The following is a 27,645-nucleotide window of genomic DNA, read 5'->3' on the forward strand; positions in this document are numbered from 1 at the left end:
GGTATAACTTAGCGATGAAACTCTAGTCTTTGCGAAAGGGCATAGTGTGCGGAAGATTTTCATGTCGTCACCAGATTTCTCAGCGGCTGAATTTTAGTAACTGGTTCAACACTCGCGAGAACACTTGTCTCGACCCTGTACCTCGGCTCTAATTCAGGAAACTCTGATTAATAGCGCGTCGCGAGCGCATCTCGTCTTTCTGGTTCTATACGACTTCTGGTTTTATACGACTCTGTCCTCTCTGAAGGAGAGATGGATTCTCTCGTTCGAATCGGACCTTTGTTCGCGAACGATTTATTTTTCGTGATTTACATTTTCATTACCGATTCGAATCTTTTTCTTTGTCTCTCTTCTTTTATTCATCTATTTCTCTATCTATCTATCTGTCTATTTACCTGTCTACCTATCTATCCATCTCACTGATAGTCGCGACGACGACAGTCTAGATCCTTCTCTACCTCGGCTTTAATGGACGTCGGAAAATCAATCGATGGCCTGTTTAAGTGGCTCCCTGACATTTTCCACTATAACCCGGACAACATAACAAGAACGAGACCACCGTCGATTTACTTAATAGGAATGGCAGCAAAGAAACCTGCGCGACTAGCTATCACGCTGTAACGTGAGAGAGGCAGCAGCCATAACTTCGGTGGCTCGAGAACCGACTGATGGGAAACAGATCCCCAGGATTATCTTCATGATCCATTTTTAGCCTGATGGACGATCGTATTTTCGGAGACAGCTGCTGGTGCGGAAAGGGGGAAGAAAAGAGAAAAACGCATTATGATAGCGAGAAGGAGTCGTCGATCGATCGCTCGGATCATCTATGAATCCCCTTCCTTCGGCTCTTCTTCATCTTTGCCTTTGGAGTAATCATCTTACTTTTGTCGTGAAATCATGTCACGATCGTAGACACACGGTCGAGCATTGTCTTGTTAAGAACAAAACGAGGAGATACCACCCAAGCTAGGACATTTCGATGAAACCGAGAGTTACTTGCTATTTACTCTTGACTAGTGGCTCGTGAGAACTCGGTAGGCGATGTAGTCGAGCGCTTTGTTGACTTGAAGAATTGACGAGCGGTAATCGTGGCTACGATTTCATTCTGAATCATGAGTGGGAAATCAAGGCGACCAAACCAAGTCGAGACGGCTTTTGTCGGCAAACGGCGAGCTCTTCTTGTGCGTACTCGTGGGCGGAAAAATCGAAGCATGTATCCATCGACGCGTGGGACACGTTACGTGTACTGGCACTATCGATTGGCCAGTCATTGTATTTGAATCGCCCGTCTAGTTACATATATATATATATATAAACATCCGACGTAATAAAGTAACAGAAATAAATCGCTGGTATTAATCTCTCCTGTTGCGCGTAGGATCATTTGGCAAAGACGATTGGATATCAAATAAATTTACTGTCGTATGCGAGAGAATGGTTAAAATATTGTTATTGGTTGCGAAATGATGTGCGTTTATTACCTTTGAAGCTGTCGGAAAGTGAGAGACGCTTTTCGATAATTTCTCAAAGTCTTTTAAACCGATTTAGCTAAAAAATAATTACTATTATTATCTAATGATACTAACTCTTTTAATTCATTTAACTATTTGTCGTATACGACTATAGTTTATACTATTGTTATGTTTCTCGAGCGAAATAATGTCCGCTTGCGAATGTAGTTATTTCAAATAGCTTAAGACAAATCGCGTCGGCCGTCCGTAATAAATGCGCTCGTGAGCAAACCCGCAAACAACAAAATAATGCTGTTATTGATGCGTTTGAGTTCACGTGACGAACGTATATATACGTCTTGTTCGAATAGACGTATTGTATGGTCCAACCTGATATGATATTTGTAATTATGCGGTTGGTATCCTGGAGATTGTACATCTCGCGCGACTGTCAGCGACCATACGTTGACGTAATTGATCTACCATTGCGAACCAAAGCTTTTTTCAATAATAATCGGACAGTTTGCAAATTATATGCGGCACGGAAGCTGATTGACTTTTCACCGCGATGAAAAAGTTTACAACAAGTTTTTAAATTGTTTTTTCGCCCGATTTTCTGACATCACTTGATCGTTAACGCGCGTTCCACAACACTCGCCATTTCTCACCGAACTGAAAATCATTGAATTCCACGCTGCCTCTCGTGCACTCGACCTGCGAGTATTTCTGCTGAGACTAGTGGGGAGAGTCATTGTGCCGTCGGACGCTTAATTACGCGGATGTCGTGTTCTATTCGCGAACGCTCGTCAACCCCACATCCGCAATCACGATCGTCGGCTTCTACGGCCGACGTTGTCGTCTCTCGCGTCGGCAATTTTCTTTTTATCATCGCAAGATTAAGAAGCGAAACTTTGCCGAGGTAAGCGTGAGGAACGCGAAAGAGACGATGCGGAAGAAAGAAGCATGGAACGGACTATTAGCGGTCGTGTCATGCATACGTCGGCTCGCGGAGAAACGCGGTTTAACGATGCATTTCTTCAACTTTTTCCGCGCTATTTTGCTATTTGTCATATGCAGATGATAAATATGCACGTGCTGCACGATAATTTCGGGAGAAATAATGGCCGATGCGACAAAATATGATTATATTAGACTAGAGCGGCGAAAGCGTGACATCCACGATTTTACTCTACCGCATGGATTTTTCATTTTGAACAAATAAAAAAATTCTTTCTCTGACGTGCGAAAAGAAAGAGCCGTCTCCTTCCGTGCCAGCTCTATCGGCAATGGAAGTCGATAAATTGCATGAAAACTCGTTTTCTCCGCTCTAATGTCATTGAGAAATCATATCCTTCTCTCGATACTCGATAGAAGCGCATATTGGGTCGTCGTAAGTGATATCGATCGATCAACGGCGCGACCATCTCGCTAGAGATGCACTCGCTTTTCTTATTCTTTCTCATGTGATAGATAATTAGGCCAGGTTGCGAGAAAAGAGATTGAAACCAGAAGGTAGGGGTGATTGGTGCGTCATAGCAGTTCCCGTCACTGCTAACCTAATTCGACTCTCCGCCCAGTACAGTACTGTAATAGGGCGGAATTAACTGGAACGAACGATCGCACAGTACTTCTGAACTGCTGTCCTTCTTATTTTAGCGCCATTAACGGTGAAGTCTATGGTATATCGCTTCGTACCTATGCTTTACCAACTCAAGAAATTTGAACTTTTTCCATAATAATAAAAAATTCATTTGTTCATGCTGTCCATTAAAATTGCGAACTCGCGCGAGAAATGTATCCGAGGGAAGAATTTACATTTTACATGCGACATTTACGTGACACGGGACCGAAGAAGAGAGATTCGGTGCCAGTAGGTGAATATAAATTGATACTCTGATCTGTGTATTTTCGTATTACGTGTAACGAATAGAATTTCTGTTGCCGTCGATGTTTTCGTACGCCGACCAATGGATCTCCGCTTTAGTCTTTAATCGTCTATTGATTTCCAGAGGCAAAATACAACCTACCCCTAATAATAGCCGATTATATCTCAGCATTGCGTCCGACCAATCGAGATCAAGAGTCGGTATCGAAATAATTTTCTGTAATTTTCACTTCATGTTATTTACGTATTAACTGCAAAAATATTGCATTATCGTTATTTTCCATGCCGCAACAAAAGACGAAATGATTAGGATTTCTATTGTTGCGTTAACAGATATTCACTATGAAATAGATTCTATATACCAGGCATAATATATATTATATACATACATCATGATAATAATTGAGATAAAGTTGGATCCGTCAAGCTAATTGACAGACATAATAACAGCAAAGTTTAGTGACGCAATTTGGCAAGAGAGAGTATCGCTATTTCAATGTGTTCTTTGCGCATCATTGAAATTTGGCCACAATTTCTTTTCACGGGTCGTAATTCTCACCGAATTTTTTGGGATAAACAGATCCATTCGAGACAGGGCGCCGCCGCGGGATTTGTATCTTGTTTTCGAGAAATACGACTTTTTCTGTTGCCAGACAGAGCGTAATCTCGGTGTTTTCCTCGTCTTTGTCGATATCGGAGCGTGGCACGTGAAGCGTGTTTGCGAAGTCGAAGTTTCCTGCGTTTAAATTATCGTCGACAATGCGAAGAGAGATAAGTCGATCGCTCGTTTTTCTCACGAGTTTAAATCATGCTTTCGTCAATTTATTAAAACTATTTTGCAACTGCGATTGCGAAACTCTTGAATAATTTACAAACTAATCGTTCGCCTCAACTTTTTCAATCGAAAAAGTCGCGTCAGGACGCATAACTGTTCGATGTATCATCCCACGATGGGAGAAAAAGTTGGTATTTTTAGAAGGAAAATATCGTGTAAAAACTCAAATTGATATGGACAAAAGCCTCTGCTCGGGCGCGTGATTCGTTTGAATTACGGCAGTTACGGAGCTTTTAAGCTACTAAACCATCAATACTCGAAGCTATGTTTTGTTTTACAGTCACGTGCTATATGTGAGGCAACAAAAAAATATATATATATAGATCTACCGCGACTGTAGTTTCGTTCGTCGTCTATTGATTTTGGTCAAGATTTTCTTAGAACTATCTCGGACTCGATTCAATTTGCACTCGTTTTCTTCGTTTTTGACCACCGCAATAGAAAAGTCGAGTGAATTAAATACGCTTTTTCTTCTTTCAGTCGTTTTCGTGTTGACGGCGCATAAACTGCACGTGCACGTCCGTAAAGTACATCATCTCGCGCAATATCACATTCGCGTATTGACTAATACCACGCGTCGCGTAAAGAATACGGCTTCGATGATCACATAAATTACGCGGCGGCTCATCTCTAATAATTGCACCTGCTCTCGGAGGAGGCGAGGGGATCGTATTGAGCACCGGAATACGAAAGGAAGATTGTTTCGAGTGAATTATTTCCCACGCTGGCGGCAACGTAACGTTGAAGGTACCGTGACTAATGGCCCGTATTAATTAATTCATTATTTCGTGCACGAACGCTGGAGATATCGCGACGTTTCCGCGACTGGATAGAGATAGGGATAGGGGATGTCGCCGTAACGATTTTAACTTTTGTAACGAGGAATTATATGAGTGGTAATGCGATAACTGCGATGTACGTAGCGCTTTACCGGTTTACTCGGCTTGGGAGAAAAAAAAATGCCTGTGCGTTTAAAAGATGGTGTTTTTGATTTTAGGAGACTACCGGACAGTGGGTCAGTCTTGGTCTGGAGCTGGAGCAGAGAGGCAACGAAATCGTCGGCACGAAAAAACCGACGGGCCATTCGCTTCTGATCGACTGCCGGCTGGAGCTACCGTTTGGTAAGTGATGACACGGTCCCGCTAGATTACGGTAGATTATGAAGATCGCATGGTTGACGTATGTAATCGTACATATACGAGATATGGGAATACGTTTGACGTATATATCGGTGTCACGTCATGTCGTGCGAACAGAAGATCTGACCTGCGACAGTTGCCGGCGAGAATATTCATGCAAATTCTGACGTTGTAATTTGTCGGTTCCGATCGATTCGCGCCATCGCATCTCCGATCTGCTGTTCGCCCATTCGCTCCTAATCGCCCTTTCGAACGCCAGCATGACCGCGTTCTGATCGCGCCATGATTTCTGTACGCAAGATTGAGAGAAATTCTGCCACAAAAAGCGGCAGTGCGCTCTTTACCGTGTGGTATTCACTAAGCGCGATGCGATTGCCAAAAGTGCGCTCACTATCGCAAAGAAGCAAAGAAAGGAAAGCTCGAAGCGCGGATCATCTTCCAATTTTACGACCAACGAATTTCAAACGGCGTAATCTGAGATGGACTCGAAAATGTTCCGTGAAAGAGGTATTCGGAAGTTGAAAAGAATGCGGGTTAAAGCTAAAAGGTAGCTGAGAGGAGAAAGGTCTTAAGAGTATAAAGTGAAATTTCGAGCGCTATAGAGACGGAATCGCGGAGATAACGAAATACAAAAACCACTAAGCAGTTCTCTCCGTGCCACTTGACAAGATCGCAACGTCGCGTCGAAGCTACGACGGTGAGAGTGAAAAAAAATAACGCAAAGCCATCATTGGCGAGAGCTGTCGAGTTTCTTCATGTCGAGCGGGCGATAGAACGAACTTTTAATTGAGTATGTCTGCGAACTTGTCGAACCCGCTGTTGGCTCAGCGCCCGTACATTCCGACTTCGTGCTCCACGCAGCTACGTACCCCGCGAATTGTTTCGATGTTTCTGCAATTCCGCGCGACAAAAGGCCGAGAAATGGCACGTGGGACTCTCGAAGATATGGAGGAATTTTCGAGCGAATAAAAACTCGGGAGCGAAGTTTACTTTCCAACTGCTTCTTTCTAACGAATGGAATCTAAAGTTATTAACGAGGTCGTGTTTCTTAATCTGAAATCTCACGCTTTTAAGAACTCGTGGGACTCACGCGATGAAAAAAGGAAGTCTGATTTTCGCGGTAACGCGACAAGTTTCGATTGAACGTTACGAAGCGCACGAATTTTTGTTATATTTACTCCTTCTCCTTATGATCTTTTCCTAACTCTTTACTCGTCTCGTCGAGCATTGCCAAGGTCTGGTACTCGACGAGAGGTCCCTCCGGATATCGACGCGGCGATCTGCAATTTACTGAATTTTCAGCGAACTCGTGGCAGCAACAAGTATAACTTTTTCAGCTTTGGCATACACTCGCGTATATATCGCTGATATATACGCGAAACGTTCATTAATCCTGCTGTTTCCGCGGATCCACGAAGGTCCGTGCAATTACTGAACGGGCCTTTAACCAGGATTGACGTGCTTTCACCTAGTGCCCGGTCGTCGACATGCCCGCGCAATCGATATGCTATCGACCCTCCGCAACGAAAAGGGTCCACGAAAAGGGGCTAATCGTACGTTACGATTCGCCGCTCGAGCGCGTTTCCCAATCGGGATGAATTTACGAGTGCACGAAAGTACGTGACGTTTTTAATACGATTCGCGGGACGATAGTGCGCGCGCGATAGGCGCGCAGCTTAATCCGTATGCAAATTTTCAACAATTTATTTTTAGTTGAAATGGGTTTTCGCGCGATAATATCTCCAGTTGGAATCTAATGTCGTCGTGAGTGCGCGAGTCTTTTTCTTAACGCTGGTCGAAGCTTGGCCCGACGAATGCCCGCGTACGAACGTTCCGCGTTTCATTAAACGTGCAAATTATTTTTCGCCACGCGATGCACGATTTGACCGTGTTGCGAAATAAGGGAAAACGAGGCCGCTTATAATAAACTCCTCCCCCTTTTCTCCTCTTTATACATGCTGACGTTTTGCCGCGTACGGATCCGCCGCGCCGGCTTTATCACACATACACACGCGCACGCGTGCGCGCGCGCGCGTTTCTTTTTCTGCTCTGCGTTTTCCCGCCGTCGCTTCCGGTTTTCGATCCGTGCCAACTGTGCACCATTTAATGGATTTTTACCGCACACGATGTACATTTCCCGTCCATGTAGTACTTTTTATTATTGACTTTCTTCTCCCGGGAACGCGTAAAGAAAGAGAAACGTTCTTTTATCTTGAAAAGGAGACGAGGGGAAAAGAAGCTGCTTAAAGAAAAATCAAGATTTTTGCAAAGAGAGATGCAGAACATGCGAATCGTAATTAAAGTTTATTCGAGAAATAAGTTGGCAATTATCGAAGTGTACAGTCCGTAAGGAAATTCTTCGAACTCGTAAACTATAATTTTGCTGACTTACAATGTCAAAAGTTGATACCATAATTTTTTCGAAAATTGCAAATAATTAGTCACTTACTGACCAAATTAATTATATTTACATCATTGCATGAGATGAGACTTTTGGCACAACTTCGTTATATTTTTTTTACCTTTATATCGTCGTGGAATTGAAGTAAATAACATGTATTGTCAAGTAAATTTCGCAGTTACTTGTTTCTAAGCTATTGCCAAAAGAAAATTGTTATTTCTATAGCGACAATTCGACGAGAAAAGAGTACGAAAGAAAAATATTGGTCTTGTGCACTGTTAAAACCTTTCGCGTCTTTTCGATGTAACTTTTCCTTCCCATTGATTACTTTACGATACTTCTTTCGAACATATGAGGTGTTCTAGGTTCCCTGTTCTTCTTTTTACGAATATACGAATTCTTTGATTTTTCGAATTTATAGCTGAACACGATAAAAGATTAATTTTTATTTAATTTTGGAAGTAGAACTTTACAAATTTAATATAAAAATTAGTTACAATAACATCCGATACTGAATATCAGAATATGAAAAAGATGCTTTGAGTCTGACAAATGCAAATTTATGAAGAAAATTTATAGAAAGAGAAAGTATTGGGAGAGTATGGAATGCTTAACATTATAGCTGCTAAATATAACTTTTAATAGACGAAATCGCAAAAGATATAATCATATATGGTTTTCGTTTTTCTTTCGTAAGTCTTAAAAGTCATCATAAATAAATTATGAGACGAAATTAATTTTGGAAATCGCAATCGCACGAGATATCATGCGCTGAAGAGCATAAAACGATGGACATTATCGCCACTCGCATCATGCACATCCACAATCTTCCGTCTGATCAATGTCTGACCAATCAGGAAAGCGCGTACCACGAACTGGATGGAAAGCCCTGCTAACGAGCAAAACAGCAATGCAGTTGCGAGCAGCCCGGCCCATGTGTGGCTCAGGTACCCTCGTCAAGAGATCTTGATCGCAGGATCGTGCTTGATCGCGAGATCTCTATTTTCGCTTTATCGTTTCGACTCCACCAACCGACCTGCATCCGAGTACCACGTAACGCAACACTCTCGCTGATCGTGGACTCGCGTCCATCTCTCGCCGTAAAATTTAATGATCCTTTAACGATCTCTCGATTAAAGCAGTTAATTACAATTAGCGCAGAAACTAATTTCTCAGGATGACCTGAGAAAATAGATGTTCATTTCAAAAAAATTTACAATGCTAAGAATTGATTTATTATTTAGAGAGATCGTTTTTTCGGTTATTTTCTTATTTTATTAAGGATATCAGTTTGCATTTTCACATAAAAAATCCAATTTATTTCTTACTATTTCTTTTCTTCCATTGTTGAGAGATAAAAGATTATAGAATAATCTGAAATTTTGATTATTGACATGCGCGTCCACGATCCACGACGAATATTTGTTTTATTTGTACGCAATTAGCGTTGACGAATTCTTGCTCGTTAATCTTTGCACCAGAACCCCTCTTTTCATCCCGGATCCCTCAGCTTATTTTTCTTTACGCGTTGGTTTTTAATGCACGCGAGTTGTCTGGATAACGACGGGCATGTTTTGTAATAATTACGCGTTTCGCGAGGAAAGCTCGGTTCTCTCAGATATAAAATAGGACTTGGTCGTCGCACCGAGAGACGCGTTTACAGAGGGGGCCATTCCATTTTATCTGTGCATATCGCGTCCACCGGATACTTTTTTCGTTTTCTACCAGCCAATGTTCCTATCATGTATGCTTGTTTCATTAACTTAAGTGCAGTTGCTTTTGAGCTTTCTATACCTCACGTGCGTGTGTCGAGCGTGAGGAAGCAAAGGTGTATTCCGAGTGGGCGATAGTCACGCGACCAGAAGTTGTTTCAGTCGTTAACGGTGGACTTTGATACGATTTCGTACCTGATTAGCTGATCAAGAGACATTTTAATTACGACATTGCGGCGATGCGCGCGGCTCTGTTACCGGAAACCTACTGAAAAAACATTTACCGACACGCTACATCACTGAGAAAACCCAACGATAGGACGCGCGACGAGATGTGTTTTCATAATTTCTCCTTTGGTCTTCGCTTGGTTTTCTGCATAGCAATACGTTCGTTTATCGTTCCGTTGGGTCCGGGCACCGGTGATCAAGAAACACAACGCCATAAAACAAGCACAGCATTACCATCCCGAATGATCTCCTCTCCACTAGATCACTGCGTGTGAATCTGTCTGTGTGTGAGTTTAGCGAAAAGAGGTAGGATGTTCGATGTTTCTGCTTTCATGTATTCTCTTTGATTGCCCTCGTCCGGCGCGCTATTGTTATTTTATTTTACCGGGAAATGAAAATATACAGTTACGTTACTGTATTGTTGCGGCAGTATTGTTGCAAATGTGATAAAATTTACATGTGATACTTTCAATCAATGTTTAAAGGGTCGATGAAGCAGTCATCGAACTTTACTTGCCTTTAAAACGAGCACTGTGTTTATGAGTGACGCACGTAGTGAAAAATTTATTAGCATTAACAGAAGAAGCAGATGAAACGACAAAGCGATCGCGCTCGGCAAGTACAGACGATGACGACTTTCCGATAAATTTTAATTGTTACGTTTATTTCATAAACATTCATATTCGATTTAACTCTAAAAATGATTTGTTTGAATTATTATGTCTTCAAATATTTGTTCATTGAAATTCTCTTATTTGATCAATTATTTGCCAGCTTCTGTTTCTCTGTTTTGCGTCAGTTTAATATCATTTTAATTAGCTTTGTTATACGCACTGATGAATATTATGATGGTTAACTGCATTATTTCAGCATACGAGTACATAACTCGTTTATAACGTGGAGAACCTGAAGAAAGTTGTAAATTGTTTAATTACTTAATTGGGAAGGAGACAAGCTTTAGATATTTATTGCATGCTCGGAAGAAATATTATTGCAGAACACGCTCACTATTTTGTCTATGTGAATTATTATTACTAATTATTATTACTAGTTCGTGCAACTTAAATGTTTCGTTTTTATTAAGATGACTCTTACGTCACACAGAAAAAATAATGAGTTTTATGATGCGATTACTTGTTATAATTATTAAGTACCCGGCGCCTCGCTTTCAGGCGCTACACTTTTGCGCATTGCATTCATTCAATTGGTCGATATTAACTTGAATCGACTGAAGACAAAAGAGACTTTCTCTCTTCAGGTACAACTTCTTTTTTTATGAGTGCACATACACGTACCACACACATATATTTATTTCCGGAGCACCATCGCACGTGGACGCAGTGGCGCGGCGATAGCACAATAGGAAAGGGGGAAGAGGGAATTTCGAATGAGAGTAAAGAAAGAGATTTTATTGTTCGATGCGTTGTTTTTCCAAGTATCGATACATGAAAGAGAGGGTACCTGCAGATACATTAAGCTATGGCTGCGACACTGTAATTAACGACTGTACGTAGACACTTGTTCCCTTTTTCCGCTACCTCCATCTTTTTCTACCTGTCTGTCTTACGTAACTATACCTGTATCTTGTAATTAGTTTCACGGGAATTGTGCTGTGGCATTACTAGTAACGTTAACGTCAGAATCACGAACCACGATGGGGGAGCAATACCGATATTAGTGGTTAGTACACTGTCCATCGTTACGTACGATTTCATTCGGATGCGATTGACGGGAGCCCTTTTATAGTTCAATCTCATTCAAGCATGAGTAAACATCGTGGAGTGTGTATCTTTTCTTTTTCTCCGTAACCATTCTCTCGTACAATCAAGACGTTACATGGTATTGAGAGAGAGAGAGAGAGAAAGAGAGAAACACACTTTGAAAAAACGTCGAGATGAATTGTTCGTTTATTTAGTTCCTCTCAAAAAATCTTTTTGTAAGATATGCTAGGATGCCTATAATGCACAGATATTAAATATCATTACTGACAATTTTGTTTTAATACAGAAAACATTATTATACATATAATGGCTGATACATAATAAATATATAATAATAAATCTCTCTTGAACATTTTCAAAGAAGAGATAAATAACGGATGTATACATTGCTCGAACGCATTATATCTGAAGGATTTTTTCTTCATTGTTTTCGATGTATATAGCACACTAATGTTCTCTTATTAATATATTACTTTGTAATTTAATGTGCGGAACGTATATTATAGGCAAAATATTTAATTTTCCTTCCTACGGTAAAATCGAGACATTCAAAAATGTATAAAAATAACCAATATTTGTGTACAACATACAAATAAATAGAACATTTTTTGGCTATTGCGTAAACTGTCAGTCCGATTAATATGCGAACTTGAAACATATTAATGAAATATCAAACCGCATGCCAATTATTAATTTTACAAAATATTGTATCATAATGCTGGAATGTTTCATTACTTAAATTGTAATATTGTGATTAATCTATTTGATTGCCGTTTACAATTAAACATTTTGAACCTTTATAAAAAAGTTACGAAAAATGCTACCTTAGCCAGAAATAATTTGTTGTTTTATATATATATATATATATATATATATATATATATACGCACATATAATTGTACATATATATCATGTATATTAGACTGTGAATGTTAATGTGAAAGACAGTTCTTTATTTCGTGTTATTTAAAATAGATTAATTACACGCTCCCGTTTAGCAATGTATTTACATGGCCAAGCACAAACCGGATATATGAGCTTAGAGATAAAAGCGACGACGGGTGATGAGTGGAACGAAGACGACCTTCTGAAGATTTAACTCGGTAGTAAATCGTCACCTGTGTCGCTTGTTGGTGTATAAGGCGACCCGTTTAGAACGAAATACGCACGTTTATTTCTGGTGCTATTCTAGGCAGTCCGCTGCTTTCAGATAAGCCGGTGAAACAGTATTGGATACATAATTATTTATTTTTATAATAAATTTAATTTTGTTATTGAGAAAAATACAAATAAGAGTAATAAAAAGTACAACGTTTAGGATTAATATATTAATCCAATAAGAATTACTAAGAATATTAGAGTTTGACATAAATACATCCTTTTTTCTATTAATTTCTTACATAATCGCATGATAATGGCGATGAGATGTCTAAAAAGATTTCGAGTATTTCTTGAGATGTTTTTATATTGACGCGGAAAATCTTTTCAATCGTTTTTACTAGAGAGACGTCAAATGCCCATTCAAAGTCGGCTGAAGCGATTCTTTCAAGTCGCAAAAGAATCAATAGAATCTGTTTGAAAAGCACGGTAACGTGGTATAATTCCTTGAAGCGGTAAGAGAACATGAAGAGGGTGGAAACTACGGTTTCGGCGCTCTATTGTGTGAAATTTATTTCGTTTCTTTGAGAACCTACAAGAAGTACGATCACTTCCAGAGAGTCGCTCTTTCATAATTGTGCACGAAATCGAAGAGAACTGAGAGAAATACGAGAATTCAATTTAGATTAACAAAATGAAACGTACATTGAAAACACATTTAGCGGATAATATAAATAGTTGAATTAAAACTTCCATGCAGCAAAAAAATGAAAGCTACTCTGTACAATATCTGTTAGACTATACAGTACGTGAACTCATCTCTAATTATATTCAGCTGTGATATCGATACCGATGTCCTAATTTAACCACCCGTGAGGTGAGTGACGTCTGACAGAGAAACGAGGAAAATAGCGAGCGGAGTAGAAATAGAGGAAGGACTTTTGAAACGAGGAGACCAATTTTGCGATGAGCGCTACGGTTGTCGCTAAAAGTTTGTCCATATACGGATGGCCAGCTGTTACTATTACGCCATTACCGACGTCTACAGTTACGACATTTATTCCGCCCATACAGCCGAAAATGTGTGACAACGGGAAGATGTGCCGAAAGTGCAAGATACCTTGTTTCAATTGCCACATTACGGCGGCACTTAGCTGGATGTATTTTCTTTTTTTATTTTTTTTCTTGCATCCAAGGAGACGACAGAGTCGACGCGCAAGGCTGAAAGAGCCGCTGGCTGCGGTTGTAAGGCGAATAACGAGGGTCACTAAAGGGGTGGAGACACGTCGCCGGATGTTGAGGTAGGACCGAAACTTGCGCCCGTAGCGGCTGATGGTTTTCTAAGGAAAGTGGACAGTACTTGCGCGAGACGACCCGCTCTCCTTCAAGGCTTGACCCCTTTTTTAATTACATCCAGAGGGGTAGATGAGATGTGACGTTGGGAATCATGCTCCAAGATTTAACCGAAATTACACGCAAAAGAGCTACGAGATCAATTTATAATGTCTATAAAGACGAGCGATAATGCAAAGCACGTTTGCTAAGATCGCGTTACTGCGGTATTTAATTATTTCTCAAAAGACACCTTTTAATGATTAGGATGAATATTTTCCTATTTGCACGGTGGGCTAAAGTTTTAAAAATTAAATTCTACAGAGAAAAACATAGGAAATGTTCCACGAGTTTCATTTTGGTAAAACTAGCGACGGTACTTTCATCAAGACGTCCTATCACGCTCTAAGTAGCCGATCGAAGCGCTAGTTAAGCGGCAGACTGTCCTTAGGGACAGAATGAAAAGTACGATGGCGGGATGCACTCGGCACGTGTGGAATGAACATAGGGACGGTCGTCCTTTTCTTTCTACCGAGGGAAATATCTTCTAACGTCGTCAGAGTAACAGAATTGTTGACTGGAATGGAATAGCTCGCGAGGTAGTCTTGTAATAAATCGGTTTGAGCTCTCTGGAAACGGCGAGTCGCGCGTTGTCGTAGTTTGATAAAGTTTGCAAACCCTCCTCAGAGTTTGTTGGTTCAATATGTAATTATGATTGAGCGCAGAAGGAGAGGGGGGGGAGGGGGCAGAGGGATAACGCTGAGAGTTGATATTATTTATACAAAGTAATCTGGCAAGGTAGATTGCTCTTTCTGGACCACTTACCGAGATTTGCGCAATTTTCGAGCAATGTGTACACCCGAATACAGTAAACGGACATGTTTCCGAGGCTTTGTGTCAGTTAAGTCAGGCAAAAAAAAAACAAGAATACGATTATGTAAAGGATTACGAATAATATTTTGTCAAAATACAAAATTCTTGTAGCTGTTTTGGTCGTGAGCTCGTTAAACAAATTAGTGGAACATTTTAGAACGTGATGTAGATACACGATATAGGCAGCATTCAATAATTTAGTCATCTTTTCTTTTTTACGAAAATTAAGTATTATACATATCTAAGTAAACGTAGGATGACAGATCGATTGAAGACATCAGATTATCGAGATTCGCGATTAATTGTTTCCCCATCGATATCTATCTTTTCGAAAGACCCCGAGAACACGGAGGCGGCCGATCTGCAGAGGAAGCTGGAAATGCTGAACAACATGATGGACCAGGAGGCACGGGCCGAACAGGCACGAAGGCAGATATTGTACAATATAGGCCACTGTAAGTACCGTTAAATTACAGTTTAGATGGCTGATATCTTATTTGAATTACTCTTTACGGCGCGAGAAAAACATTTCCGAACGATTCTGGCTTTAACCAGGCACTTTTGTTTGTGATATACTCGAGGATTAATTTACGTCTCTCGATATAAACCGAGAGAGTGAGAAATCGCGATATCGATCTTTATACAATAACAGAATTAATATGTTAAATTAAAAAATACAGATATTGCATTATTTTGATTCCAGTTTGATTCTGCGGATATTTTTTACTCACGACCGATCTATAATGCGCTTTATTGACGTTCTCGATCGTTACTACTTTTTTTTTTTTTTTTTGGTTCAACTCCGAGGAGAATAAAAAACATGCTGCGCGAGAAAGATCGATTGTCATGCGGATAACGCTGTAATATTTACATCGCGAGCGCTAATTTTCTGCAATTTACGTCACACACAAGTGCCTACGACACTTTCATCCACACATTGAGTCGTCTGACATACTTGCAGTATTTTTAGAAACCGTGGCTTTCTAGGTCGTTCGCTTGAACGCTACTTCCGAGTAAGTCATAAAACTTTTACGCCTTTGTTTTTCCATGCGAGAAATCAATTTGGTTCCGTGCTGGTTCCTATTTTGCAATCGGCGACCATACGTCGCGTGTCTTACCCACGGAGAGTATGTAGCGTGGTACCCTGAAGAAACAGGCATACGAGACGCCATTTCATATGTGTTATCGGCTATCGACGTGTCGTCGGTAACTTACCACCCAGTTGTTACACCCTTTCTAGCAACCCCTAGCCCGTATAACAGCTATGACAAGGCATGTAGCAAGCAGAACTAGTTCTTTCTCTGTACTGAATAAATCGTTAGTGTCTGGCCGATCTTTTCGTTCTATGTTTTTGCAAACGTTCTATAATATCCACCGTACGGTAATTTGCATTCCTACCGGTCCCAATTTCCAAAAGAAAAAAGACACACACAGAAATTAAAGAAAAGAAAAAGAAACTAATTGAGATGATATGCCTATATAATGATCAATTTGTCGCATGGCTGTTAACTATACTTATCTTGCTTCCTGCTATTGCACCACTTCAGTTCCCGGATTCTATCAATATCGACCAATTCTATCTGCGGGAAGTTGCGAAAACTGTCACGACGAAGTTGGAATTGGCTTCACATTTTCCTCAGGGAAACGAACGCGAAACCGTCAACTCACTGTTCTGATGTAAACATAAATTTTGTAAAATACATTATCGATTTGTGTTCTGATAGGCAGGCCTGCAAATAGGATGTAGTGGATTATTGAAAAAAATAATTTACATTTTTGCCTGTTTAAATTATGACTTTTATTTTCTTCTTTTAGTTGTGTACGTTTTGTTTCCTAATAGTTTTCAATCGCAGGAAAATAAAATAATTTTTATAAACGTTGCAGAAGCGAGGCGACGCGCGACGTTCCAATATTTAATGTAAAATTGTCAGGGCACTATCAGGCGTCGTTAAAGACTTTTATTCCAGTTCATCTGATTATTTCTCCCAATACATTATACATTGTAATCTATCTTTCAGCGGGATACTCGGAGGACTCTGACTACACGTCGGATTTGAATTATCCAGTAGGTGGACAGGGTGCGAACAGCTCGGCTTCGCAGTTTCGTACAGCGGCTAACCAATTGGCTACACCTCAAAGATCCCTCGAGACATCGAGAGAAAATAGTTACGAGAGAGACGATCATCAGGTATTGATCGACGATAAAAAACTTGTTTGGGACACTTTTTAAACGAAATAGATATGCTCATAGATCATTATTAATGATCTCTGACATAATATTCAATAATTTTAAGTTATTTAATTGCAAAGCCAAAAATTACCTGGACATTATTATTTAAACAATTTCTAATCCATTTATCTTTCCGTCCGCGACGTTTTGATTATACGATAATAAATTAAGAGAGTAACATCGCCAGATTCCAGTCACCGTCGGAGGAAGACTGGCACCTAATAATTACGGAAGTTACGGAGGTTCGGGGCACAGTCCGAGGTACGATGAGCCATATCCGGAGGATGGCCTACCGCAGCGGTACTTGCAAACCCAACAGCATCCTTCAGAGTCTTCCGAGCCACTCTTCTACAACAGTAGACCGAAACATTATAAGGAATACAGGTATTATAGAAACGTTAAGAGAATTCCCGAATTAACGTACTCGACAATACGGTATTAGACCAACGCTAAACATATTGATGATTCCTGTAATAATATATGTGTAACGCTGTTTTGTGCGAAAGTAAAAATATAGAAGAGCGTTTACTATTTATGCGCCAAATGCGCACAGCCCTTATTGTTAAATTTAAAGAGATTAATACGATGAAGGAAAATCGTTTATATTATTTTCTTACCTGATTTAGACGACGGAAGCACACGTGGGATTATGAGGACAGGTACGATACAAGCGCGGTCGCGCGGTTCTATGAGAATTTCAGTGAACCTCTTTTACAACACATATTCACTCACGCATACGCGATTATCAACTTTATTTATCATGTTTTGTTCTTACCGTGCATATCACGATCGGCACCACATCGTACATTACCGCAACGCTAGGTTGGCTTGTGATTGCATTGCACTCAATTAATCGTATGCAATTACAAACACATCGATCGCAACAGTGATTACATCAAGCAAGCCATTCGTTAAGATGTAGGCCACCTACATCGTTGAGCACTCGTTTCGCCTTAATAATGTACATAAGAAAAGAGACTCATGCTTTTAGTTTTAAGAGTTGTACGTGATTTATATTTTAGTTGCACGTGGCTTTGCCTTTGTGACCTTGTGAAAATATTTCGAGAATTTTAACGAGAAGAATCCATACTATCTGTTGTTCATAATATCTAATCCATAATACCTATAATACGTTATTTAATTCGGAGATATTAATCCGTAAGTTAAAGCAATGCGTTAAATCAATTCACATTTGCAACAAGCATTTGCATGGTGCAGTTAGTAATTGCGGTCAATCATTTAAGAAGATCGACAAAAAGTTTCTTATCACGAGTCATTTCATTTTCGGCTCAATCCCTTCATTTTGATGTGATCAAAAAGTTTTGATCGTTATCTTATGCTTTCAGCCAAGATGGCTGGTACAGTGAGGGTACATATGATTATCAAGGCACGAGGGTTGATGATACGAAAATTTATAGCGATACTGAATATTATTCAAACAACACGACGACTACCACAAGAAGACCGAGAGGAAAAGGTATTATGTCCTGACTTAATGCATTGCGAATTATTCGATAAAAATTTTTTCCATGTTTTTGTTGATTCTTTTTTCCCCTACTCTTATATAGAATCAATAGATATGTTCAATTATACACTGATGGATAAAATATATATTAATTACGTTATGCATATTTTTTATTAAATTAAATTTATTCTTTTTAAATTTTATTGAATATTCGCTATAATGTACTGTTAAGAATGAAGATAAATATGAGTGACGTTTTTTGTCTGTTTTCCAAGCAATTCCGTATAGGAGACCATCTCTGGAGAGACAGATGACCCTATACGACGATCACTCGTATTACGTTGATGGATATAGCAGCGACGGTAGAGTGGGTAAAATGAGCGCCACGTATCCAGAATGCGAGACAGATATTAGGTATAACGAATACTACGACACCATAACGGGATATGTATATCAAGATGAAAGGTAAGTTAACACAGCGCTAATAAATGCCGTAAAGAAAAACAACAAAGTCGACAAAAAGAAAAACTGAATTTCCGTTTCTCTTTCTCTCATTACAGATATGGTCAGGATGACGAGGACAGACAGTGGGACAGTGGAGGGAAACGATTTTTGACAACAAATACGTATTATGAAAATAAACGAAACAGAAAAACACTTCCACAAAGGCCGGCTTCGAGTATCGGTATACACCGGCCAGATTATAGACCCACTGTCACCAGACAGCGTAGCTACGAATCGGAAGAGCTGGACTATAAGTACGTCATGTTTTATTATAAAATTTTACTTTTTCAATTTTATTATAAACAAGCGAAATTTTGTCGGATGTATTTATGGAGTTATGATAATTGGAAAGATTTCTAAAACATAATATATATAACGTATATAATAATATAATATGAAGTATACATTGTTGTATATGTTAATATACTTTTGATGTTCTTTGTAAAGCGGATATAATACTCGTCGCCGGAAGATCTTGCAGCCGCAGCAACGTCCGATGTCGCGGCAGGAGGGTGGCACCGGTAAGAAACTACCTCCGACCCCGACCAAGCCAAGCAATGTGGTGATCAACCGTAAGCTCGCCTCTTTGCCCGCTACGCCGAGCAGACAACTGCCAAAGACCAGAACGCCCTCCGAAGAGAGCTACTATAAATCCGATTATAACGAGGACTATAATTACGCTTATCGTAGTCAGGACAATCTGCCGCAGGACACGTATACGGAGAACATTTATAGCCAGCAGCAGAGCGGTCAGACCGATCCTGCCAACAAAACTCGGTACCCCGAGATAAATCAGGATAATCAGTACAATTACGCGACGCAAGTTGACGGCCAATATGGTCAGTCGTATCCAGAGCAACATGCACAGAATAGCTACGAACAAACGACAACGTACACGCAACAAAATTCGTACAAGGACGAGTATCAGCAACCTTACACGCAGCAAAACACTCAGACGTATCAGGAAGCGTATGTGGACACGACATATCCAATCGCCAGCCAGGCGAACGATCACCAGTATGCGAATCAGTCGAAGAATCAGTACGATAAGCCCGACGGCATGATAATTGAGAATAATTATCACGAGATGGGCTTCGATCAGAATAATGTTCAGTATCAGCAGCCGGACTATAAGCAACAGGACGTTTATCAGGAACAATACGATGATTACAGCACCACCGTGTCGACAAGTGTTTATGATCAAAATAACGTCACGAACACCTATAATCAGTATCAACCGGAACAGTATGATTCCCAGTACAATATCAATACGTCAACCGATTATCAGAAGACTTATCAAGAGACGTATAATCAAGTGCCTGTTACGTCGCAGGATAATTATCAGGAATCCTATACGAAACAGCCGCAGGAAGATTTCGTAAATTATCAAACGCCGTACAATAAGCAGAATGACGTGCCTACGACGTATAAGAACAACTATCAGGAAACTTATCAGAATTATCAAGAGTCTTACGATGAGTATCCAGACTCGTATCAAGGATCCTTTGAGGAACAACAGCGTTACAAAGAGGGTTTGTCGACGGTGACAGACAGAAGACAGAGTGTAGTGCCTGAGCTATCCGTGACCACACCACGAGGTCAGACGAGAACGAATGGCTATCCGTCGAGTGAATCCGAATATCCCTATCAGTCTCAAGAGAACGAGGACGCGTTGAACAGAAGAAAGAAGCTTGGTGGCAAGCGCGAAGCTAGCCCGCTTCTTCAGCAGAACACAGATTCGCTCGAGTCGAGGGACGACGAGCTAAAAGATTCGTTCGACACCGCCGTAAGCTCTGTCGATAGCAGTCAACTCAAGAAGGCATATAGTGAATATTCAACGGCAGGTGATTCAAGTCCCGCGCACGGCATCTTGGTGGATTCTCCGCAAAGTGTCGCTCAATCACAGACGACGACAATGGTTAATCATGTAACGGCCAATCACGTAACTACCACCGCGATGGTGCACACCACCACAAATGTTATAAATGGAAAACGACCGTTAGCCAGAACAGATTCCTATCAGGAAGACATTATCGAGGACGAAGATTATCCGGAAATTATTCCCAAGGAGACCCAAAGAAAAGATTCACAGCTATCACATCAGAGTCAGCACTCTCAGTCAACACTCTCGCAGAAACCGAAACTTACGAGAGGGGACTCTTACGTTTCGGATAACTACACTGAAGAATCTTATGGTCGTAGAGAATCGTATGCTCAACTGCCTAGGAAGGATTCCTTCTCGACCACTGAAGGATTTAAACCGCCTCTCACCAGGACAGATTCCTATCAACAGAGAGAGTTACGAAGTAGCAATTACGGACATAACTTTACTACGCCACAACCTATTTCCAGAGCAGAGAGCTATCAACGCGGTCACTTCAAGGATCAAGAGTCGATAGATCAGAGCGACATTGTCTTGAGCAACGCGATGAACGGTGACTATCAGATGCGGGACGAGACTCTTGATAGGTACGAAATAAAAATACGACTCTAAATTATAATAATTAAAATTTTTTTTCTTTGAAATATCGCTTTGCAAACAATTTTTTTTCTACCGAAGGTACGAACGGGATGAGGAAGCCTTGCTTCGTAACTCTCGAGAGGGCTCATTGGTCGATCAGTACAAAGGAACTCCGCCTTTGTCGCATGAAAGTCCACGTGGTAAGATTACTTTGCTAATGATTAATTAAATAAGAAACATTAACAGTAAAAAGAAATTAGCAATTAGGACACAGCGCTGACTTTTAAATGCTCTTTTAATTCTTCTTATTGTTAGTTGTATTGAATCTTTAAATTCATCTTATCAAATATTTACTGTATTGTATTGAAATACGACATTGTTTGACATTTTCTCTAGCTAATTAATCGATTGGCTGATTCAATTTCAGGGAGTATAATAAAGCAGGCGTCGTTAGATGAAAGCGTTCAGATGGATACTCCGCCGAGAAGTCCGCCGGAACCGCCAGCCGATGAGGAACTTCTCGGGATGGTCGCGCCGGTACCCACGCAGCTGAAGGAACGTCCAGAAATGACGGCAAGACAGCGATGGCATTGGGCGTACAATCAGATCATCATGCAGCTAAATGTACGTAAGACTTAACGACATACAAATTACGTATTTTTAATCTTTTGCGTACGAAGATAACGAAAACTATCAGAGCGCTAATAATAATTGCCAATAAATTTTCGATGTTTGAAATTTCGGCCATTAAACCGATCATGCTGGCATTCAGTTCGAACGGTCAACGATCGCAAAGGCAACCTTTGGAAAAATGCGGCGATGCCAGCATCGTCGACAGCGACCCGCATTTGTCGTAGTCCTTCACGACAAACTACGATAGCCTTGTCAATTATTACCTTCACGTAACAGCAATTCGTGGCACACGGAGACGAGCTACCCGGTTCTCCGGTTTGTCGCTCATTTGTATGTTAATTGTTCAAGGACGGAAGGTCGCTGGCAGTACGTTGATCTTTATCGAATATATTTAATATGGCTGCGAGAACCACGAGAGAGGGACTCGTCGATTATATGTACATTTTAATATTATTTGTATAAACTAGTTTCGTCCATATTTAGCGATCGCTGGTGTGTCATTGTGTCATAGTGATTGATAGAACGCTGGCGACGTTATCATTAATGCAGAGGCAGGCGCAGTTTTGTTCTCTATCGATTGACAGAAAAATGCTTTTCCACGACCAGACAAAAACAACACTGGACTTAGTATACCTTCATCGGTATATACATACTATGTTGGCTTATATATCAGCTGAAAAACGATTGAGCAAATATCTCGCAAATGGCGTGCAGATAAAGAAGTGTGACATGTGACGTTACTTTCCGAGAAGGATGCGACGAAATGTTATAACCGGATATTCGCGTGACGTGTCGATAGCATTGTTTCACCAAAGTATTCGTTTCAGTCATTCTTATAAGAGGCATCATGCATTACGGCATAATACATTACGATAGTTTCCTGCCTTATCTTGCAAAAATGTCACTTCCTCGCGACACAGACATATTTTTTTCGTAAATTGCGCGTTAATATTCTGTATCATGCTAATCTAATAACGAATGTTAAACGTTATTATCGTCATATGCCATTATTGATTTAAGTGTGAAGCAAATGCTCGATACAAAGTACCGTCGGGAATTATTGATGCTCGTTATCGCCTTGGCATCGCCACCTTAAAAATGTACCGCTCATTGTCGGATAGTCCGATGCCAGATTAACGCCTGGTTTACACGAAACTTCCATTAACGCAGTCTTGTTGGCCCGAACGAAAGTACTGGAGTACGCACCTGGTGCACTCCTGGGAACCGCAGCAGTCGGTGTATTTGTGTGCCCGAGAAACTTTGATACTACTGGTGGAAAATGTAAATTCGTGCGAAGCCCCGTGGGTGGGCCGAAACAGGCAGTTGCTGAAGCGATTGTTTGTTTTCCGCTTCCACGGCTTGGAAACCGTGCTAGGAAGGCCGGTCTCTTGGTGTCGTAATTGCCACAACCAACACCATTTTGAATAGTTGATTTAAAAAAAAGATACTACGCGTTACTGCACGATTATCGTGAAATAACTCGCAAATGCGGTTTACAAAAAAAAAAAATGAATAAAGACAGGGAATAATAAAGCGAAAAAATCGCAGTACCATGACATTGTTTGCGTACCATTTAAATTAAACAAACGAACCACGCAAGTATGTTCTTCGTACGTAAAAGAACAATAGCTGAATTTGCTGTTACCCTCACGGGCCTCAATTATCGTCTATACCGTGACCTCGCGCATTCGTTGGTGTTACGCTGCCTCTCGTTGTCCGTTTGCCGGAAGAATTGTCCTCGGCGGAATAAACGTTCTACGGGAACCAATTTAAGATTGTTTCGCCGACTCGGTGCGAAGGTTCGGTTTTCACGACACATAACGCATTCTTGTAAATCAACCGTTTAAATCTTATGCGAAAAAAAGTCGTAGGAAATCCATCGTTCCGTACATTTTGCGAACGTCGAAACTCTTCGCAAAAGATATTTTCTCAGAATGTTTCTCATTTTCTTTCTCTCTTTCTCTCTTCGCGCACTGCAAAAAGAGAAACGATCGGATCGCATTAGGACGGATATTTCAACGACGGAGAAATTTTTCTGCCGCTCGGGACCGAGTTTCTTGCTAAAGCGATTTATAGGAGCTTAAGGGTCATCTACCCGAGCGTATTCTTTTCCTCCCTTCTTTGTTTCTTACTGATAAAATAGCTTTTACGTGTAGACACGTTCTTATACTTGAGTGTGTCGGTAGTCATCGCCGTCGTATTACCCCGCATGTCGATGGATTTCTCCGTCGCGTTTTTTTATATTATTCACGTAAAAAAATAGGGTCGCCGGTCACTTTGCATTTTATTCGGATTCCTTCGCGTCGCATACATTTTGCATTCCGTCGTCGAACGCGCCTTGATAAAGCTTCATCATGCCTCCATTCCATTCCCCACGCACAATTCTTTACGCTTACGCTTACGTACTACTATTCACGGAAAACTCGGTCGCTTCATCTCGAAATACAATGTAAGCATATATAGGTCATTGCAACTCACATATGTACTCTATATTTCAATTTCCTATTACTTAACTGTGCGTTCAATACGGTATATATTTGTATTTTAATTAATTAAATAATTAATACAATATAGGATACATCTTACATACTGTTTAATAAACAAGCACGCCGGTTGAAAATGATTACAGAGTCAAATAAAGGTGGCAGAAAAATTTAATAACTTTAAAATAATTTTGGCAGAATATAAAATTTAATCTATGACAAGTCTGAATAATCTATGAATATTCTGATTACTTTATGACAATTCGGTTAATGACGGACGTTCACAACAAATATAGTAAATAACACATATGGAATTACACACATATAGAATAGAATACATATAAGAATACACAACAATCAGAAATTACTAGGGTTAATAAATTATAAAATTATTCATACAATAACGTCAAACGGTTATTCAAATTAATAATCATGCATTCCATACCATAAGCTTTATGCAATCATATTATAATCGTAATATTTACAAATGAATCATAAAATTAGTTGAGAATGATAAGCGTAATGAGAATTACGGAACATTACAGTGATTCTAGATTTTTACATCAATAGTATTTCAAATGAATTTACAATATTTCAAGTAATTAACGCATATGCAGAAGAAGGTTACACTGAAACTTTTGATTCATACATGTTTAACATTTATCAAAAAATGTCTCTAAACAGTTGATTGAATGACGTCTGATAGTGACGCCAACATGTGAACGCATCTAAATAGATTACGTTCGAAAGTACGACGGTATGAAAATGTCTCTGAATAATTGCTGAATAGTACAGCTGAATGGGAACCTCTGAATTGAGTTCTGTCCTGTCGGTTCGCCGTCGTGCTAATCCGAAACAGGATGAAAACTTTCTCAAGAACTCAATTGAAAACTCTCTACAGAGGTTCCGTGTACCTGGAGCTCGATCTCCTGGTCTCTCTCTCTCAGCAGGCCGTAGAATTTAGAGTCGAATGTCCCTCTCTCTCACTCTCTCGATAGGCCGTAGAATTTAGGGTCGAATGTCCCTCTCTCTCACTCTTTCTGCTCGTCGTGGTGACTGCAGGAATTGAACTCGAACTCTATCTTTCAGCAACCCGTAGGGTCTGCAGAAACTGATTATGCAGTGTACTTGGCCGTGGTAAGTCTCTACTTTGAATGTGCAACCAATTTGCACGAGATACGTGGCACGTAACGAAAACCTTTACAATACGTGTGTATTGTAATCTGAATGAACGTCTTACTCTGACGCTCGTCTCAGAAAGAATGAATGAAAATCTGACTGTCTGTTTGTAGCGTCGTCAAGAGAAATTGGGTCAAACAAAGCAAGATCAGACGTGAGTCGCGTCGAGGAGTCGGTCAACGTCCTCGGTATCAATCATGTACGAATGTACACAACTACATAGAAACCTTCTCATGCATATGCGTCCTTTAATTTTCTGAACATTACCGCCCGCCTTCATTAACCTCCGTTAATGAACAAATTAGAGATTATCATTGTTGATAGGTAATGGGCAGAGTTTTGCAATTGGTCGTTTTAGAATTGATTTTTGTGTCCGAATGGACACGACTCGTACAAGACCATCAGGGCCCGGGTGAGTTTGAATTATGCGCCCTAGAGGCCATTTAGACGGAGGGTAGCGCTCGTCAATGACTAGCACAAGGGAGCCATTTGACAGAGATGGAGATGGTTGATTCCACTTATGAATAGAATAGTAGCGCTGCAGACATTCCCTGGACCATCGCGACCAGAAACTATCCAACATTTGACGGGTCAATTGCCATCGAGAAAGTCGTGAAGACTTTACTGTCTCCAACGATGGTTCGGGAATGACTGAAGGTGCATTTCCCACGAGAAAGTGCCCAGGAGTCAAGGCCTGAAGGTCATCAGGATCATCCGTAAGAGGACTCAAGGGCCGTGAATTGAGTACTGCCTCAATTTGAGTTAGCAACGTATTCATCTCCTCAAACGTGAGCAATGTATCTCCCACTACGCGTTTTAAATGATATTTGACGGACTTAACTCCAGCCTCCCATTTTCCTCCAAAGTGAGGAGCAGCCGGAGGATGAAACTTCCATTGAGTGCCGTCGTTCGCTAGGACGGATGCCAACTCGCCTAGTTCCTTTGTTGAGGAAGAAAATAATCTTTTCAATTCGCAATCTGCTCCTGTGAAATTTGTTCCGCAATCGCTAGTCAACGTCGCACATATTCCTCTTCGAGAGGTGAAACGTTTATATGCTCCAATAAATGCCTCGGTGGTATAATCAGTGACCAATTCTAGATGAATTGCCGAAGTCGAAAAACAAACGAACAAAACCATATATGCCTTATACGTTTTGGCATTTTTTCCTTTCCAGGTTTTTATAGTGAAAGGGCCAGCATAGTCAACGCCTGAGTGCAAGAAAGGACGCGAAGGTGTGATTCGTTCAGATGGAAGTTGTCCCATTAGTTGTTGAGCTCGACTTTGTCGATATCGAGTGCATTTTACACACTTCAAAATAAAAGAGCGTATAGGAGCCCGCCCTCCAACGATCCAATAGTTGTTTCTGATATAATTAAGCGTGAGTTGTGTTCCTCCATGCATTGTTCGTAAATGGGAGTCTAAAATAATCAACGAGGTTAACGGTGACTTTCTCGGAAGAATCAGAGGATGTTTTGCGTTCGGAGGTAATAATGAGGCCTGAAGGCGACCTCCTATTCGTAGTAATCCGGTAGCGTCAAGAAAGGGAGTTAGTCTAGCAAGTGAATGAGATTTAGGCAATGATTGTCCGCTCGAAAGGAGTCTTTTTTCTTGACCAAATGAAGAATTTTGAATATGTTTTATCCAGAAAAATCGTGCATTGTCTATTTCTTGTGTGGTTAGTGGGATTGTTAATGATGATTGTGGATGCTTGCGCATTCGAGCAAGTACACGCTGACAAATGGCAGTAATGCGGAACAATTTCATTACTGTGGAATATTTATGAACAAGATCCCAAAGTGGTGGAGGCGTGAGATTAGTTGTGAAAATCTTAACTGGACGTTCTACAAGGTTTTCGTTAACAGAAAGTGCCTTGGGTGGCTGTGGCCACTTTGAGGAATTTTGTGACAGCCATGGGGGTCCGGTCCACCATGTTGGGTGTTCCGATAATTGAATGGGAGTCAATCCTCGGGTAGCAAGATCAGCCGGATTCTCATTACCCGGAACAAATTTCCAA

At 40.5% G+C, this 27,645-nt stretch overlaps 1 protein-coding gene across 1 annotated transcript in view; it reads left to right on the forward strand.

Annotated features, from left to right (window-relative positions):
* The window catches only part of LOC105835854, a 69,474-nt gene that overhangs the window by 18,945 nt on the left and 22,884 nt on the right, over nt 1-27,645 (forward strand). Inside the window, exons 5-15 of the mRNA XM_036293989.1 lie at nt 5,169-5,292; nt 15,011-15,130; nt 16,694-16,863; nt 17,093-17,289; nt 17,532-17,564; nt 18,252-18,382; nt 18,646-18,835; nt 18,931-19,128; nt 19,322-21,343; nt 21,435-21,535; nt 21,763-21,959. Coding sequence (XP_036149882.1) covers nt 5,169-5,292; nt 15,011-15,130; nt 16,694-16,863; nt 17,093-17,289; nt 17,532-17,564; nt 18,252-18,382; nt 18,646-18,835; nt 18,931-19,128; nt 19,322-21,343; nt 21,435-21,535; nt 21,763-21,959 — 3,483 coding nt within the window. The remainder of the gene's footprint in view (nt 1-5,168; nt 5,293-15,010; nt 15,131-16,693; nt 16,864-17,092; nt 17,290-17,531; nt 17,565-18,251; nt 18,383-18,645; nt 18,836-18,930; nt 19,129-19,321; nt 21,344-21,434; nt 21,536-21,762; nt 21,960-27,645) is intronic.

Source organism: Monomorium pharaonis, chromosome 11 (genome assembly GCF_013373865.1).
Source record: "Monomorium pharaonis isolate MP-MQ-018 chromosome 11, ASM1337386v2, whole genome shotgun sequence".
In the NCBI taxonomy this organism is placed as follows: domain Eukaryota; kingdom Metazoa; phylum Arthropoda; class Insecta; order Hymenoptera; family Formicidae; genus Monomorium; species Monomorium pharaonis.